The following is a 19,344-nucleotide window of genomic DNA, read 5'->3' on the forward strand; positions in this document are numbered from 1 at the left end:
ATATTATTTTAAAAATAGGTCTTTTCAAGAAAAATATTTTCTAAACAAAAAAATGTTTCAGGAATTTAAAGAAAATTAGAGAAGTTTATTTCATACTATTTTTTCTCAAGTTAGAAAAGGTAGCTTTGTGATTTTTTATTAAAATAATTATATCATGAAAATTTTAACATATATTATTTTAAAATATTTTTTAAGATTTATCCAAACATACTCTTTCTATGGATACAAAGAAGTAAAACAAAACGCAGAGCTTAAAAACAATTCCTTTTTCACATGGTATTATCGGAGTTCGGATCCTTGTCACCTGAATTTTTGAATTGCGTAGTTGAATCGTACTTGCGTTCAAGAATTGCAGGCAGCAATAAAGCATTTCCATTCTCTATTAGGTTTGTGGATAAAAATTGAGAAGAAATGCATGTAGACAGGAACAGAATACATACTTAAGAAATGGACAAATGCTAGTAGCCAAATCCATCAGGGGACCCTTTGGCATTCTGGAAATAATAATGCCAAAGGTTGTCTAAAGTTTAAACAACTCAGTCCCCCACCATCTTTCCTTGCCTGTACTTCCCAACCACCAAATTTGAAGATGAATAGATGATTCACTTTATTTAGTGCTTTAGCAGCACATACAGTTAGCCTATTTGATTGGTTTCTCAGGTTTGTTTCATTGCTAGAGATTTGCACCTTAATATACAGTTGTTAGTATAAGGAGCAAGTATTGAGGTCTCAAGTTTATGTTTTGAGTAAAAAGAAAAGTTATGGGTGTATTTTGTCCTTTAAGTGAATCCATCCATTTTAATTCAAATTAGAGTCAGGATGCAAAATAATTTCTAAATACAGAAAATGAAAGCAAAAATAAGATAGAAAGCAACGTAATTAGAGGTGCAGAAGTTGTATTTTATCTCCCAATAAAACTAAGCAAAATATTGTTTGCCCCTTCTTAAATAATCTGAACATAATGGGAGTCATTATGGTCCATGAGCAAAGACATGACCAAAAGAAATTGAGAAACAAAGCTGAGAAGAGGAGAAACCACTAGGCCATGGGGTCATAAACTTCTCTTGATTGAAGGGATCAATACTCAATAATATCTGAAAAAGGAACCTTTAATGTCAAATAAAACTAAGCAAAGTATTATTTGCCCCTTCTTAAATAATCTGAATATAATGGGAGTCATTATGGTCCATGAGCAAAGACATAACAAAAAGAAATTAACAGCTGAGAAGAGGAGAAACAACTACGCCATGGGGTCATCAATTTCTATTGATTGAAGGGATTAATACTCAATAATAACTGGAAAAGGAACTTTTAATGTCAAACGTCTCCGCGGTAGTATCTAAACTCCTAGCTAGAAGGGTCCTAAATGGGAAAGTGACAGAAAATTAAAGCAATAAAATGGTCCACCATCACCATGTATTGATATGTATGATGAAACTTCACTTGGTAATCCTTTACTTAATTAATTATTTATTTGTTTAATCTACTACTTAAAAGTTTATCAAGACTTTGAAGACTAGTCATGATCATATCAATCAAGCAAATGAAACGATGAAAACTAAGGCCGGCCCTTAACTAGAAAATCATCACAGCCACAAGTCTCAGTAATCTTCTGAATTATACATCATACTATGCGACTGTAGGATGATATAGTTTCCAATCGGCACAAGCAAGAGAACATGCCACTTGGCCATTTGTACCATATCTCCAATCATCGACAAAGGCTATTTGGGCTATTTCCTCTACGGCTCTTTTAAGAAAAGCATTGCTTTTACCTTTCTTTTCTAATCACCCATTATTGCTTAAAGAGTTATCCCGTATCATCGTATCCTCTTCCTTCAGGTCATTGTGGCAGTATCATATTGTATATACTACCATAGAGTATCATAAAAAATTGCAATTCCCAAAATATCGTTATCTAAGGTATCACAGGGCAATAGGGCATCCGTTATATGTGATACTGAAGACGTGAGGACTTGGGGCCCACTGAATTATGGCGTACCCTCTTGTGTGCCACGTGTCTCACTTCTGTGATTACAGTTGGTAATCACCACCAGTGACTTGCACTTCATGTGGCTTATTATTGGCTTCGTCTTTACCATGCTATTGTTTGATTGTTCCTTAGTCTTGTTACTTTTGTCACTACAAAACTTTGTTATGTCTAAGAAAGCAAGCAATATAAAAAAACAACTTCAAGATAAGATGTTTACTTAGAAGTTTTGATTGGTAATGTTGCATAGAGAAGTGGAACACTTTTAATTCAGAGCTAATTCAAGTAACGCCATTTTATTGAATACTTGAAAGTTAGTATTTAATATCGAAGTTCATATGGAATTATAAGTAGGTTGAAACTTCTATTCAGCTTGCACTTTTTTTTTGGCTTAAATTGCTTAAACAAAGTTTTTGGCTGAAATAGATCTTTTGAGAAAGTAAGCTACCGCGGACCCGATTGCGCCAAAAAGAACAGGTTGGATTGGGGACAGTTATTGCCACAAATTTGGTTCTTAGTGTTGTATGGCAGTCTCAATCATCTCATTACAACAAAAGTGTGAAAACGACCAAAGTGGTTTACGGCCTTAAAAAAGGAAGTATAGAAGTACTGTGGAAACAACCTTAAATACCTATTACATTAACATAACTAGGTTACATTATAGGCTTTCTACAGTGAATGTGTAAAGTTTATGCTGCTCTTAAACCTTTCAAAACTATGAGCGTAGAACGTGCACATTTTGTTTTCCGGGGAAAAGGCTAAAGCTTGCGTTGTACCACTGAAACTTCGCTCGTCAATCCCTTGCAAAAGATTTTGATTAAAAAAAACATGTGGTAGGGAAAAGTTATGGAGAATGGTGTAGTGTCGTTCAGCTGCACCAAATTACACGTTCAAAATAGATTACTCTATGTGTCCCAAAGTGCATACATATTCAAGGACCGTTTGATTACAAATGTAAGTTTTATAATTTGCATGTTATATTTTTCACCAATTACATACTTCTCTTGATTAGAGAAAGTAAAATGAAAAAAATATATTAGAATATGCGTTTTTCACTTTTTTTCTAGTTTTATTACTAAAAGAAGAGTAAATAGTAGTATGTTATACGAATTGACGTGGAGAAAATTATATTTAAATAGCATTATTATTCTTTTAAAAAGAAGGTGAACAAGTGTACATGCTTGATCAGAAGCCTAAAGTAATGCTATTTTTTCAGCAAAGTTAACAGTTGGATTTACCCACACTAATAAGACGCGTGCCTCTGTGCCATGCCAGAATTCCCCTATATTATTAAATCAAGCAATTTTCCAGAAGCTTTCGACTTTAATATCTGATGATAATTAGTATTATTGTAAACTAATTAATCACCACAAGGGGAAGCTTAGTGCTACCCGTCAAAAGCATAATAATTGTTACTTTCTGCTCTCTTTATAAACCCCTCCGACCCCTCTTCCTTAACGTTGTAAACATCCCTTCTTTCATCTTTCAACTCTCTCTCTCCCCCCCTCTTTCTCTCACACACAAATGTCTAAAATAACAATAACCTCTCCAAAACACTGTGCTGACAAAGAAGGACTAAAAATCAAGAACTACAAGAAGATCTACTTCACTTTCTCAGCATTTTTCATCACAATCCTACTACTAATACTTGTTATATGGCTCATCCTCCACCCTGCAAAGCCTCAATTCTCCCTCAAAGAAGTCGACATCTTCCAACTTAACCTTTCAGGCCCAAACCTCAACTCCTCCATCCAACTCACCCTCCTCTCCAAAAACCCAAACCAGAAAGTTGGCATTTACTACGACGAGATTCAACTCTATGCAACCTACAAGGGCCAACAAATTACTGGTGATACCCCTGTGCCACCCTTTTATCAAGGCCAAGAAGAGAGTAATCTCATAACAGCTTCTTTGGTGGGAAATGCTTTACCCGTGGCTCCGTCTCTTGGCTATGAACTTGGTCGTGATCAAATTGTTGGAAGACTAGTCTTGAATCTCAAAGCCAATGGAAAGCTTCGTTGGAAAGTGGGAACATGGGTCTCTGGACGTTACAGGTTCAATGTTAATTGTGTTGCTATCAATGCCTTTGGACCCTCTATTCCTGCTGGGCCTCTCACTTCAAAGCAAGGGGCTCAGTGTTCCACCACACTTTAAAGTTAAACTCAGCATGATCTTCTTACTAACAACTTCAACATATAAATGATATAAATTATAATCTACTATTCATATATATCACGGCGAGTTTTTCAAGTTTTCTTGTTAGTAGATTTTGTTGCTTGGCTTTGTATTGAAGCGTTATTTTGCAGCCACTATAAGTGATTTGTAAATAATAAAAATATATGTGAATGATAGGACAAAAAGTTACACTTTGTGAGTGATTATGAAAAGAGGATGCGTATTAGATGGTTAATCTTATCTCTTTGCTTTTAGTTTCATCATCTCTTTCTCTTTCTCTTTTTTTTTCTCCCACTATCTATTGAAATTTGTTTTGCTCTACACGTGATGGTAGAAAATAGAAACGAAAAAGAGTTTGATTGTTGGATTTCATGATGGTATCTCTCTAGCGGCTTTAATTTGGAAGTGGATGCATGAGTAGATATTGGGGTCACCTTTGTTTTGTTTTGTTTTGTTTCTTTGGTTATTTTGTGGATGCGAAGAAAAAAAACTAACTTTGATTCAAGAATCTATAGACGAGATTCGGAGAAGAGAGAGTGAAAGAAAAGGGAGGAAATTGGTAGCTTTCTTTGTAGAATCTGCAGATTTTACATGTCAATTTCTTGCCTTTAAGAATCATGTATGGTATACTTTAATCAAACTTTTGGTAACCATGAATCAGCTTACATTTTTCTGTCTTTTTTGAGCAATACCCAAGCGATGATATTGGCCAAGCATGTGGGACTGATAGTTAAAACACTTTCTCTTTTGAATTTCAGCATTTTGTCACGCATTGATTACCAAGAGCTACTCTTTCATCTATGCGTCTATGCCAGCATTTTCGGAATTCATTGTTACATGCATATTCTGAAGCTGCCAGTTGAATATTTTGTGCTTAACCATTTGTCCCATGAATACTGATTAAATATTCATATGACTAAGTCAAAAGGTTTGGGTGGTTGTTGTTGGGCACTTCAGAAGTATTCAAATTGAGGACTCCACGCTGATTAAATTAGGAGTTTTGAAAATCAAAAAGGCAAAACCTTGATTAGTGAAGAATCTTGATTTGTTCTAGACTAAATTTACTTGGTGAAATTATCTCTGGCAACAAAGCATTACTTCCTTTTATTGTAAAAGTACTCTTCTTCAAGGAATCCAGTTTTTCTCACTTGCTTCTATTTTTTTCTTCTTTCACTTCGTATTTGAAATCAAGTTAACAAAATTTATATTTCTGCAGCTTTTGTTATTTGCGTTCATCTTAATTAAGAAAGTTTTGTTTTTTGAGAAATTTTTACAATCTAAAAATTAGTATTATGAAGGGAATAAATTAAATCTTTGAAAATTGCATCATTACACATATAGTATTTGGAATATGTATTGTTGATTGACAGCTAATGAGTAATGACTTACCGAACAGATGCCTGAAGTGTAAACCTACAAAAGTTAAAGCAGCAGCAATAGTTTGGTAATTAGTTTTAAATCAGATCGTTTCTCTTAAGTCTCATCACATTGCTCTTCTAATATAAATCTATAGTGGCTCAAATATTGTAAAGTCAGATAGCTTTTTCAGGATTATAAAAGCCAAAAATCTCTACCTACAATTGGGAACTGATATTAACGTGAAAATGGCAGCGTAAACAAAGAAACATGACAATAGCAAGCACTTCCACCCAAATTCCCAAGTCCCAAAAGATGTAAGCACATAAAGCAATTTAAAAGTTCCCAATTTTAATTGGTCTAATCAAGGTGATACAAAATACAGATGCCAGTCTTCAAAATGAGGAAGCCCTCTTCCACATTGAGTAGAATTGTAGAAAGTAGTAACAATTCAAACAAGCCTTATTGCAAATACTTGTCCCACTTAGGATCTTTGATAAACAAAGTCAGCCAACACGGAAACCTACCTCAACAGAAATTCTTTATAAAAAAAGTAACTTTGAAATCATGATGTCTTCAAGTAACATATTATTTAGACCATGCATGTGACACAAGCTATCCCATTGTTTATTTGAGAGGAAAGAAATTAAATAAAATTAAGTAGAAACAAATTGAATTTTGAATTTAAAAAATGAAAAGAGAGAAAATTTTAATTTTTTATTTTAATTTTATAAAAAGTTAAAAGCTTCTTCTCTTTTTTTCATTTTATTTTTCCTTCAATAAGACATTTTTTTTATAACTATTCATTTTTTTGTCTTCTTTTTTCCCCCAGATAAATAGACCAGCAGTGCATCATTTTTTAACATTACGTCTTTGCATGCAAATCATGTACGTAAGTAACTATTACACAAAAATTGGAGTAAATTGAAAGTAATGCGAAACAAATATTACACTTTGCCTGTAAAGCAAGAATATAATTAAGAACATAGTCCTCGCCCGATTTATAGAGAGGAGTTGGATAAAATTAATTTTGAAACATCTGAGAAAATTATATTACTAGAACATATGTTTTTTTTTAATTTTTCAGAAAGTATGAAAATTGTTTTTTCTGACGATAAAACAAAATACTGTAACATAACTTAGGTTTAAATGTTAATTATAAATGAGACTAAAGTTCTATCAAACTTGACCTAAAAAAAGTTGTACCTTGACGTTGAGGCAAGAGGTGTGACCCAATAATTGCTTGTTGATTTCATTGTTAAGGACAAGCAATTTCGAAGTGCTGCTGAGCTAATTAGTTTAATACTTGACGTTTGAAAAATCGATGTGCAACGCCTTTTATGGACATGAAAGTCGCTTCCAAATGTTAGGCAACACGTTGGTTACTAAATTACCGCAAAAATTCAACTTCGTTTGCATAAATACGGTGTACTTTTTGAAGGTATCCACATATTTGTCAAAAAGTTGTGTGCATATTATTAGTCTATTACATATTTACACCTTGCTTCTACTATCTCCAACTTCAAACCCCTACTCATCCATTATTAGTATATACGCAAATGAGTAGGGTACTCATCAATCAGAACTTCGGAACAAGACCTTTTTTTTTATCTGTGAATTTGGGAAGCAGACTTAGTGGTTAAGCATAGGGCATCACCTCTTACAAGAACTGTTAAATCTAGAAATGATACTAGTTTTAATTTATGGTGCAATTTTTTTTTTTTAAAAAAAGGAAATGAAAAACTGAGACCTCATGATGCTGAAGGCATTTTGAACAGTTCTTTTTTTTTTATTTTTACTTAAAACACTTAGCAAAATTAAGGAATAATAGATAATTTGTTTCATATGATGACACAGTTTTGATAACATGCACGCGTACACACATTGGTTTTGGACGTTTGATATATATACTCTCCTAACATTTTTTTGTATTTTTTCATTCAAAAGACTTGGAAGACCTTGTTTAAAGGAAATCAAATTCCTTCAACTTGAACCAATATGCGTTATTAACTGAGTTTTCTTTCCCTTTACTAAACTTTTATGCCCACGGTATTAAATATTTGTCTTTATTAATCAATTACGTATTCGCAACTGCAAGCACCTTATTTACAGAATTCACAACTATATGATTATAGCCAACCTCCGTAATACACCTTAATTGTTCCCAAATGTGTGGGCTAATTTCAAAATCGCAATGCAATGTGTACGTCCGGTCCCAAATTGAATCCCATACGTGGGTTGGTTAATTGGGATAGAAAATGTGCTGGACGCATTACTAATTTGGCCCAAGCCCATTTTAGGCTCGGTTTACAAGTTGGTGTTGGTATTGAACAAAGTGTTGTTAGACACTTCTCACAAGAGGATAGTATATCGAGTCTAACATATGGAGTTACATGACTAGCTTTGATTCAAGATGTTAGATATTAGTGTGCTTGATTCATGTTTGGGCTATGGGTGGATGATCAACCAATAATAGGTTCTACTTATGTATTCTCCAAAATTAATACACAAGCGCATCTATTTCAATATAATAGTTGTAATTTATATTTTCTTTGGCTTGAACGTCTGTGAACCTGCTGTTAAATGTGACTAGTGAGTAATACAGCTCTGCTACGAACAACTTTTATAGCAGGCATTAACCTTTTAACTATGTAATGTAATTAAGAGTTTACAACCTTTTATTTTAGGTAGTTAAGAGCATATATAATTGTAACGAAAGAATACTATGAGATATTAAGGTTCTAAAACATCATATGATAAAGTGAAATGAGAAGCGACACCTCAACAGAAATACTAACTTGATAAAATTACAATGCAATGACCAGTAACTTCTTAGTTATGAGATGCTTACAGTATAGATGTGTTTAATGGCAATGTAGATGCATAAGGGAGAGGATTCTACTCTAATGATAATAATAGTGTTTAATGGTCGCATTCAGTCTAACATGGATGGCAACTGACCAAATGTGTTGGAATAGGGATAGGTCATCCTCACCAATTCCATCGAAATTTGTAACCGCGCTTGGTTCAGACAAATAGAAGAGTTGCATTCGTTATTTCATGATAACCTATAATAAGCCATTTTTTTGGTGGGTAAGGAGAGAATGACTGCTTCATCCTAGTTAAACAGGCCCTTGACTTTTATAAATTCATTCACATGATGTAGGAAGAGAATTCTCGTCCCATACACTTCTTTTTCAGTCAAGGTTCCAGCCAATAAAGAAGCAAAAAGAATAAAACGCATTTAAGTCCTCTGATGGAGAAAAGAAGACAGAGAAGCATCACGGATACCAACACACGCTCAAAGCATTAGTAACAAGCTAACAGCAACTCATTCAGCCCATTTTTTATCTAACAGAACTTATCAGACTACCACTGCTATTTTAAAATTCTTGTTAACAGATTGGATAATTGACATTCAAAAGCAACTCACAATTTAGGGCTTCATTTCATGACACACCCAATCACCAAGTCAAAATTTGCCAATACACAACTCGGAAGCAAAAGCCAGAATGCAAAATAGTAAAAGAGAATCAAGAAATGCCATAATTACATCAAATTCTATACCCCTGCTTTATTGACATCAAGTACAAGAAGTAGCAGCTTCACTCTAATAATTTCCCCACCTTATTACCTCAAATATACTTACAATATAAGTAAAAAAAAACCTGTTGGTAATGGTATTAATATTCATATCCATAAAAACTTTCAACATGACACAGAAAAAAAAATGTCAGCTTATCCTTAAACTCAACTATATATAAAAAAAAAGGTTTACATGAATTCAAGTGCCGATGGAATCAGCACTAACCCAAGTCCAATAATGCTTCTTAACAGAAACAGCTTCATCCGCAACAATTTTGTCTTCAAAAACCCCTCCATACTCATCCACCTCGTAGGTGCAAAAATCCCCTTCGGGCAAACACTCCACGGTGGCACTGAGCGTGTGCAAAACGTAGCAACCGGGCAAACCCGGGTAAGAACCCGAATCTCGCTCTTCAACCCTCATCTCATACGAATTGGGATCAATGGTGACAATGTCATCGATTTCAAAATTCTTCGCTCCGCCACCAATCGCAGACCCGAGCTCCTCCATAATCCCTCTGACGGCGGCGGATTCGGGGTCCTCGTTGGGCTTCATCTTCTCCGACAGGGGCCTCCCGCGCTTCCTAACGCTGCCGTCCGACAAATCCTGATGCGACTCCACTAGGATTCTGCCGTGTTTTCCGGTGACGCGGACGAGGACGACGTGTACGGTTCGAACCGGAGGGGTGGAGTCGGCGAGGGAGGTTTCGCCCTGGGAGAGCTCGAGCCAGAGGTTGTGCACGTTCTTCGTACCGGGCTTCACGCCCCACGAGGCGAAGGATTCCGAGGGGAGCCGCGGCTTCAGCCATTCCGAGAGCGACTGCGGGGACGCGAAGCTGTGGCGGCGGGGAGGGAGGTGGGAATTGAGGTTGTTGTTGTTTTTCGAGGATGTTGAGGTTGTTGTTATCGTTGTGAGGGACATGGCGGGGATTTTGAGGAATCGACGCGGGAAGGGGCAGCGGGTGGAACCACCGATGTGGGGCTTCGAGGAGGAGACTAGGAAGCAGACGGAGAGGGCCGTGAGGAGGAGATCCGGCAGAGAGGGGAGGGTCGTCTGCGTCGGCGGCGGGAACATCTCAACCGCGGCGTGTGGTGGCGAAGCGATGATGCGGCGTGTGGGGGGTGCGTGTGTTGATGGAAAGGTCCATGGTGGGAAAAATAGAGGAGAATGGAGTTGGGGTCAAAATTAAGTGGTTTTGTGCAAAAATAAATAAGAGGTCGGGTATGGCTTTGTAAATTGCGTTTTCGGATTAGATATTATTATTCTGCTTCTGCTGCGCTTTTATATTCTTTTTTGTTTTTACTTGTGCACTTGTGTTGCCCTTCTCTGTGGTTTGGGGTATTTGGGCTTTCTTCCTGTTACGTGGCTTCTCTCACTGTGTCTCATTTCTGTGGTTGTCAACTCTTCTGGTCCCACTTTTTGCTTTAATTGGACTGGAGCGCTAGAATGTGGCCTGCATCTTTTACAGGCCCAATAATGGTCTTGTGCATTTGCTCTCTTTTTTTTTTTGTTAATATTTTTAAAACTTCCCACCTCATTGTTTATTATTATTATTATGGTAGGCATGAGTCAAACACTTCTCAACTAACATTTCAATTGCTAATAAAACTACAAAGTTACTTATTCATGTATAGTGGGAGAAAGTGTACATTTGGAAGAAAAAAAATATAAAAGTGATTAGCTTTACTTTGTTTATCATAAAAAAAATATTCTTTAATAGGTTACTCATTAAGAAGGCACCATACAAGAGTTAAAAAAGATTGACACGGGGGATATTAATAAACGTCTTCCTTTTCGAGTTAATTTTTTTTCTTTTTTTCCAGTTTGAAAATCAAGTGATTTCATTATTAATATTAGCTCACTTAGATGACTTGGATGAAGAAAGGAAAGAAAAGACAATAACTTAGTTTATAGCTGTAGTCTCACATGGTGTAATAAATAATAGCTAAATATATCCTTCTCTGCAAGTCATGTTTTCTTTTTTTTTGCTTCTGTTGACTAGGCAAGCTATTTATGCTAAACAGTAAACAGAGTAATATACGTATCGTGCAGTTGTGTATTTTTCCTTTGATGGAAGACTATACTTAATTCATTTGCATTCTTCTTGTTTTTTCGCTTAAGCTTTGATGTATCGGAGCTCTTCAACTCTTCTACTCAGAGAGGGCAAGGAATTTGCATTCGTAGAAGTGGACTTCGAATCAACGGCAAGGTTATAATACAAGTGGAGCATCCACGATTGTGACTCTAAATCCCACTAGTTTGTATTATGTACATCGAACAAGAATCCTACTGCAATTGTGGTTTCACCACCATTGAGTGGAGAAACTTTCCCACTTGGGCCAACATTGATGAAGCAAGCGTTGATTTCAAAGAATAAATATAGATTCATTGTTGACACGATTCGAGTACCAAATGTGGGGGGATCCAAGCTATGAAGCATGGGAAAGATGCAACAATCTCATCCATTCCTGGATCCTAGGTTCGTTATCACCTTTTATGGGTCAAAGTGTTGTTTATATATAAAAAAAATGTTTTTAATGTCTGGAATGATTTGAAAGAAAGATTTTCTCAAGGAGATCTCTTTCGAATTGCTGAGTTACAACAAGAATTACATGGTTTAAGCCAAGAACATTGCTGTTTGTGGGAGGAAATGGAACTCTTAAAGTCAATGCCTCATTGTACATGTCCAGTAAGTTAAGTTTGTCTGGCTATGAGAAATGCTAAGATCCATTGCCAACAAGACTATATATTATTCGTTTTCTAATATTGAATAGGGCTTTTTTTTAATGATATTCTAGCGGGAGAGACAGATTCAACTTGAAGTTTCTTAATGCATTCAAGAACAAGAAACCGACAGGCAACAGATAGAGGTAGAGGCAGAGGTGGAGGATCCAACTATAAATATGAACAGGAAATGGAAATATACGTACACTTTGTGGAAAAATGTAGACATATAATGGAAACATGATCCAAAAAACATGGCTACCTATAACAACAACAGCTCATGTCTGAACAGTTCCAATTTGAAAGAGGGTGATGTCCAGGCTGATAACAAAAGTGTTAACTATAATGATGAATCAGAATGTATGATGCTACTAAAGAACAATATGAAGCACAGTTAGCTTATGGAACAAGTGTCATATCATGCAATTTTAAGAGGCTTATGGAAAATATTTTATTTTAAAAGAATAATCATTTGCTCATAGAACACGTGAAACTTGTGTTTGGATACTCCATCGATTAACATAGAATCACATAAAAGTTACTTTCATTTGTGTTAAAGTAAACACACGTGTAATCTTAATTGACATAAAACATGTGGGTAGTATACTCCATTACACAAAACTAAAAAGAAGCCGTCATAGAGGACCGAAGATATAGGTAAAGAAACTATACTAAAGCGAGTGACTTTGATAGAAAACGAATATAAAAACGGCAAAGTTATAGGCCACCAAAAAACCAGCAAGTTAGAGACATGTGGGTCAATACATGATTCGTTCAAAAATGTATTCATAATTCATCTACCTTGTGCTTTAACCTTAAAATAAATTTAATATTGTCCCAACTCCGAGAAATTAGATTTCAACAAGAAAATTGGGGAGACAATAAAGTTACTTTGCCCTATACCTGAATTTCAGCAGCAACAATTTACTACCTAACAGTAATTCAGTTGATTTTATCATTGATGAGGGGGAAACAAAAACCAGCAGCACTTCTTAAAATAGGAAAATATTTATGTAAAAGGAAACGTTATTCTTTAGTCACGGAAGGGAAGCTCGTATCAAGCAAAGCATTTAAAAACATCCTAAGCAATACTAGAACATCTGCATAGAAGGAACATGAATAAAGATCAAGTAGGGCGTTCACGAATGTTTATGTTTGCTTCTAAATAAAATGACAAGCACTAAGTAAGACAATATATATATGAGTATAAATCACATATCTAACGTATTAAGCAAATATACATATGATTACAAAACTTCAAATTAATTGGAGTTATCAGCTTCACTATTAAGCAATCCTATCACTTATAAGTAGCAGAAACATCAGCCAAAACAGACATGAAATGTTGTTCAAAAGCATATTCATCCATGCACAAAATAAATCCAGTGTATAGTTACTTCAAAATGACACAAATACTTTCATCAAACAATTTTAAGCATTGGAAGAACATGACATAATATAAATTAGTCATCAGAATTACATTATTATTTACACCATCATCAGCAATGTCAAAGTAGCTGAATGCAAAACAAACTCCCATTCACAGCTTTAACATTAATATTGCAAGCCAATTTTTTAAGGGAGTGTTAAACTGCAGGTATAAAGCTCTTACTTAAACCACCAAGAATTGAGTTTAAAGCCTTCGTGATGAGAAGTTTAAGATACGTGACTACATGCAAACCAAATGATTTACAGGTACGATCAAATCATAAATGTTGAAGACTAGGGCAAGTGGCTAAAACACTACCAAAAAAGATCAAACAGGAGAGGAAGAAGAGTGCATACGGTGGGAAGTAAGTTAAAAAACACATAATTGCATATTGTTATATAGATAAATGATGCTTAAAGAAGCAGCAATTCAGGAGCGCGACAGTGTACAGAGAACGGGAATTTGTCATTGAAATAGCCCCAGACAAATGCCTGAGTTAAAATGCAATTGCCAAAGTCAAACTTCAATTAACACTTAGTTCAAAAATATGGTGAGCTTATAGTGGTCTAGGAATATCATATTCTCAGAGTTCAGAATTGACATTAATACTAAGGATAAAGAATACGATTAGACAAATAAATGCTTAGCAAGGACGCTCTAAGCCGTAACAAACAAAGGCATTAGCAAAGTCATGGAGCTAAGCACGGAAGCGTATGGCAAAAGCTCAAGAATACAGATCCATAGTCCATACATATCAGAGGTAGGGTGTTTAAAATCAAATGGGAATACAAACACTGAAGATTTTACGACCTATAATCTGGATGTGTGGTAATTGATTCCACATACTACATGTGATTTCTCATGTTAACTAAGAAACTAATAGCTATGGCTTCCACATCACAGACAAGAAATCTTACTTCACAACAGGTTAAAAATCCATCTTTAACAGACAAATTGAACATCGTTAATTTCGCCACAAGTAAAACATGAGGAGGGCAAACTAGTTTGCACAACTACAATAATATATATAACTCAGTCACTCAAGTGATCAGAAGTTGCTATGTCTATGCCACAATGAAGTGGCTAGAATGTGTAATTGTTTGTTCTGACCTCAAACCTTCAAAAGCTGCATCTTGTTGGCAAAAGCAATGGCAATCCAATCGGGCTGGGCGGCGGACCACTGCAGCTGGTTAATTTCACAGCCAGCAGAGTACATGCAGACGGGATCAATCCCAGTGGGAGAAGCAAGCGTGGGCAATTCCCAAATAAGAGCCTGAGTATCATCACCAGCAGAACAAATATGCGTGGAGCTATGAGGAGCCCAAGCAATGGCGTTCACACTCCCACGGTGCCTCTCTAACTCCGCAACAGGGGTAGTGGGAGACCTAATATCCAAAATCACAACTTTATTACTGTCCATTAAAATGGTGGCCATGTACCTCAGGTCCTGTTTGTTCCAAGCCAAGCGGAGCAAAGGGGTGTCAGGGTGGGGGCTCTCGTAGATGATGGTGGAGTGCTCCTTGTCGCGAAGGTCGAAGATTCTAACGGAGCCGTCGGCGGAGACGGAGGCGAAGACTCTGGCCTCTCCCCAGGCGATGTCGTAAACCTCCTTGTCGTGAGCGATGAGTTGGGTTTCGACGAGGGTGCGTTCGATGTCCCAGATGGTGCAGGTGGTGTCGATGCTGGAGGTGGCGATGCGGTTGGGGTCGATGTCGTTCCAGTCGAAAGAGGTTAAGGGGGCGCAGAACTCGCTGGTCTTGCTGTTGTTGAAGAGGGAGACGGCATCCACGGAGTTATCACGGATCTCCCAGAGGCGGAGGTAGTCGCCGGAGGTGGCGAGGAGGTCGGAGGAAGAGGAAGGGGAGGGTTTGCGGGGGTGGAACATGAGTTTGGTGGGAGGGTAAGGGTGGTCGAAGGAGAGAGAAGGGTGGGGAGTTACCGAAAGGGTGTCAGGGTGGAAAGAGAGGATGTCGACGCGGTTGTTGTATTCTTCGATGAAGCTGCCGAGGGCGAGGCGGTGGGGGTGGGAGGGGGAGAATGACATGCCGTAGATAGGGTAAGGGGACTCGTAAGTGACGGAGTTTTCCGATCGGAGATGGGATTCTTCGGTCGAATTCTCCATTTTGGTTCTTGTTTCAGAGGAAGGAAGATCAAAAATGTTAGGTGGCTCAAAGAGACACTTGGAACTGCACTTCTAACTTCTATAACACTAGTCGCTGGAAAAAGTCGCACGTGAGGGGCGTGTTCTGGCATGCCTCAATTGACCTGACAGCTCCATTCAAAACCAAACCCCCCGTTACTTTTTACTTTTTAGGTCACGTTATGTAACCGCAGACTTTTTTACAGCTTTTACTTTTTACGTGAGGTAATGTAATTTTTTTCAGAATATCTTTTAATGTTCAAAACAGTTTATGAAAGGTTTAAAACCATAGTTTATTGAAACAAAAATCAAATGTAGTTACTGTATCATATTCTTTGATGGGATAGGAAGTTAATAAATTATTAACATCATTTTTATGTAAATTTGTTAATATTGTTATTTCATAGTAACAAAATTGCCTATTTAATTCCTAAAATATGCATGTGGTGTCAATTTCATTATGAAAACTGAACATTACTAATTTATTTCATAAATGTTGTTTTCATTTTAATTAACGATAATGCCCAAATGACACTTAATTTGGTTACGTGCCAAATTCATGCTTGCAATGGTTGTTTCACATCAAAATACAATATCTTGGACTAAATTACCGTAACGAAAGATGATTTTTACTGTTGCTTTTAACACTAACTTGGTAACAGCTCTCTTGGTTAGAAGTTTTAAGCTTTGTTTTATTCTTCTCCAATTTAAAACTTCTTTGTCGCTGCAATTGTGTGATTTGTGTTGAATGTGTATGGATCGAACTCAACGGAAGGTACAAATCCAAAAAAAATTAAGGGTAAATATGAGTTTGTTTCTCCTTTTGGATACCATGGTGGTCCTTGTTTTATGTTTAAACTAATTCTCAGATTAAAAAACATATTTTAATTTGTTGTAGCATACATCAATATTTGTTAAGAACAATAATAACAAAACAAAGAGAAACATTTAAATAACAATCACATCTTAGAAATAAACAAAAAGGGTTGAATCAAATAAAACAAAAATAAAGAAATCTGTTTATTATTGTTATTAGTTTGAGGGGAAAATAATTTGTTTTTCCAAATTTGTAGTCACTCCTCCTAATCTTGTTTCACATTTTCTCTTAGAAAATATTTTGCTTAAATATTTAATATATCTTCATTATTCTTCCTAATCGTATTTTCGTTTTTCTAAAAAAACAGAGTTACACTATTTCACCACTAATTTTTGGATCCAAATGTACTAATGCGCTTGGTTGAAGAAAATAAACGAGCCCCAAAACACTACGGGCCCAAACAAATATCTAAACCAAATAAAGCCCAATCCAACTACAAAAGAAAAAGTCTACCCTTGGGTGTTTCACATGTTCAGCAAATAGACAGTGTGGAGAACTGGAGTCGGAAGGCACAACACAAGTAGACTGAAGTGGAATGGGTTGTTGAGAGTGAAAAGAACCTTTGAAAAGCAATATTATAAGCCCAATAGAATAATCTCCCTAGCCCAATTTAGCTAATCTCATATTTTGGTGTCAAATGTCAATACATACTAAATAATATTGTTGATACTTGATAATGAAATAAAAATATGCAATTTAAATAATTTTTTTCAAGCCTTAATTAGCTAACGAAGCAACTCGTGTTAATCTTGTACCAATAAAATAAAATAAATAAAAAATATTTTAGAAAATAAAAAAATATTGATGGATTAAACTTGTCAATATATATATATATATATATATATATATATATATATATATATATATATATATATATATATATAACTCAAGATGCAACATAATTAATTTTAATCAACCAAATTAGTATGTCAGGTTGATATTTATTTTGGCTTAAAAAATCCAAGTTTGATGATTGATTCATAAGCCGCAGATTGAGTAGTTTTCATCCTTTTCAAATTAATGAACAAAAACTTCAAGAGACAATTGTAGAAACATTTTTTTATAGCATACAGTTGCTCTACACACATATGTCAGTCAGTTTTCCCTACTTTTCATAGTTGATAATTAGCAGTGACTACACGAAATCTTATTTTCAGGCACTACTCTCTCATGGATAATTGTAACCAAAAATTTAATACAAAGTGTGTCAAGATGTAGTTACGTAAGAGAGGGGAAAAAACAGAAAGACTCATTCAATAGAGTTTCACTTAGCTCGTTCTCTTTTTATCTAAATCCATCATCAAGCTCTCTATCACGTTCTAAAACACATCATACTTATGGTTCTAGACCAATCTTGAACTACCGGATAAGATGCTTAATTGAGACCAATGCAACTATGCAAACAAACAAGAGTTGACTGACTTCCTATAACTTTACTGTCATGCGATAATGAAATATATATATATATAAGAGATCCATTTCCATTAATATAATTTTAATAATTATTATATTATTCTATAATTTTTAACTATATAATATTTTTTTTCTTAAAATTTATTGTTGTATTAAAAATTTCTTTCATATATATCATATATATAAAATTTTATATTAATCTAAAATTATTTATTATCTCTTTCATATAAATTAAACATCAACGTAATATAAATATTTTAAAATATACTAAAATATGAATTATTTAATTATTTTTTAAATTATTTAATTTTAACAAAATTTGACACAAATAATTTTAATAACACTTGAATATATCAAATTATAAAAGTAATGTAATAATTACCAAAGTTACATGTAATTTGATTCATCATCTCTGCATATAACCAACATATTTTGGAATACGTTAAAATAAGTTGCAGGTTCTCCCAAAATAAGACATAGGTTTTTGTTAAGTGAAAGCGTGAAAATATATTAAGAAGAAATAAGAAAAAAAGGGTGATCCGAGATTTGAAGTGTATGTGAAAGGCGAAGCTCTCCATAAGCAATTGGTACATAGTGTAGATCCTCTAAAGTAACAAAACTATTAGTTAATATAAGACTAGTACAATAGACCCGATCACTCTAAATTCATTTTATATAATACTCATAATTATTTCATTTTATTTTTTCTCTTTTCCGGTAAAAGAAAAATTATTTTGTGAACCACTATGGCCAACGCGTCAGCACTATCAATTGATAAATTAAGTGTATATTGATGTGAAAAGGTCACTGACCAGTGACCAATAATAATGTTATGTAAAAAAAAAGTAAATGAAATGGAATAAATGTGGACGTGTATAAAATTAAAATGGATCTAGTATGGTCAAGTTCATTGTACAATTGACCAATAATTTTATTAATTTATCATATATTCCACCATTTTACTTTAAAGGATCTACACATATTGGTATAACCCAGTATCAATATTCATAAGTAAATTTTATGAGCTTCTTCAAAAATTCTTGTATTACTCGAGCTCAACAGAACGCCGAAAGGGACAAACAACCGAGTACGATTCTTGCCCAGGATTCAACCAAAGTAAATAAGAAAAAATAAAGGAATAACTTATATTTTCTTCAGCGATTTTGATCATTATCAATGACACTTAAAACAAGAATCTAGGCTCATGGACCTAAATCGAACACTATAAAAGCACTCTCAATGTTACTCTAATCTATTCTTGATACATGTCTTTGTGTCTCCAACTTGAGACAATGGGAGAACGACAGCACTGCCACCACTCCTCTCATGAATACTTATAATATAAGTCAAAATAAGTTGTCCAAAAACTCTTTCAATTGGAGCCATAATATAATTCATAATTTAAACTTGAAATTACTAATCATGTACCAATCAATCAAGCGATAGCCAATATTTAAAACTTGTTTTTACCTAAGTATAAACTACTCTCGCAGTAAAAAAAAAAAAAAACACTAGTCTCGTAGTCGTGCATCGTGGGATCTAGAAAATTCTCACTGCATTTTATGTCACTACTTTCGGAATTGCTGGTATCTTAAACTTGGGGAAAAGATGCTGCCTTGGTGCCTGAATCGTGATAATTACTTTGCATAGTGTG

The 19,344-nt window shown here is 35.1% G+C and overlaps 3 protein-coding genes across 4 annotated transcripts; 1 reads left to right on the top strand and 2 right to left on the bottom strand.

Moving 5' to 3' along the window:
- Nucleotides 1-3,434: 3,434 nt before the first annotated feature.
- Nucleotides 3,435-5,312, top strand: LOC100306229 (uncharacterized). Of its 2 annotated transcripts, XM_006580863.4 has the most exons (2): nt 3,435-4,044; nt 4,924-5,312. In XM_006580863.4, the coding sequence occupies exons 1-2, from the start codon at nt 3,515-3,517 to the stop codon at nt 5,063-5,065; spliced, it is 672 nt and encodes a 223-aa protein (XP_006580926.1). In that variant the 5' UTR covers nt 3,435-3,514; the 3' UTR covers nt 5,066-5,312. The 2 variants fall into 2 exon arrangements, with proteins under 2 accessions (XP_006580926.1, NP_001235714.1); NM_001248785.2 differs by lacking the exon at nt 4,924-5,312 and having other exon boundaries at nt 3,447-4,220.
- Nucleotides 5,313-9,070: 3,758 nt separating this feature from the next.
- On the bottom strand, nt 9,071-10,379 carry LOC100804392 (uncharacterized). The gene has a single exon (XM_003526715.5). It carries the CDS (start codon nt 10,179-10,181, stop codon nt 9,306-9,308), a length of 876 nt encoding a protein of 291 aa, XP_003526763.1. The 5' UTR covers nt 10,182-10,379; the 3' UTR covers nt 9,071-9,305.
- Nucleotides 10,380-13,958: 3,579 nt separating this feature from the next.
- LOC100804923 (protein TRANSPARENT TESTA GLABRA 1) lies at nt 13,959-15,549 on the bottom strand. Its single transcript, XM_003526716.5, has one exon. The coding sequence runs from the start codon at nt 15,380-15,382 to the stop codon at nt 14,372-14,374; it is 1,011 nt and encodes a 336-aa protein (XP_003526764.1). The 5' UTR covers nt 15,383-15,549; the 3' UTR covers nt 13,959-14,371.
- Nucleotides 15,550-19,344: the final 3,795 nt, after the last annotated feature.

This window comes from Glycine max, chromosome 6 (genome assembly GCF_000004515.6).
Source record: "Glycine max cultivar Williams 82 chromosome 6, Glycine_max_v4.0, whole genome shotgun sequence".
NCBI classification, from domain to species: Eukaryota; Viridiplantae; Streptophyta; class Magnoliopsida; order Fabales; family Fabaceae; genus Glycine; species Glycine max.

Excerpts from the sequence above, each read along its gene's own strand:
- LOC100804923 (XM_003526716.5), bottom strand. The coding sequence starts at position 15,382 with ATGGAGAATTCGACCGAAGAATCCCATCTCCGATCGGAAAACTCCGTC.
- LOC100804392 (XM_003526715.5), bottom strand. The coding sequence starts at position 10,181 with ATGTTCCCGCCGCCGACGCAGACGACCCTCCCCTCTCTGCCGGATCTC.
- LOC100306229 (XM_006580863.4), top strand. The coding sequence starts at position 3,515 with ATGTCTAAAATAACAATAACCTCTCCAAAACACTGTGCTGACAAAGAA. Across the intron at positions 4,045-4,923 it reads TGGGTCTCTGGACGTTACAG|CATTTTGTCACGCATTGATT; the intron begins GTTCAATGTTAA and ends TTTGAATTTCAG.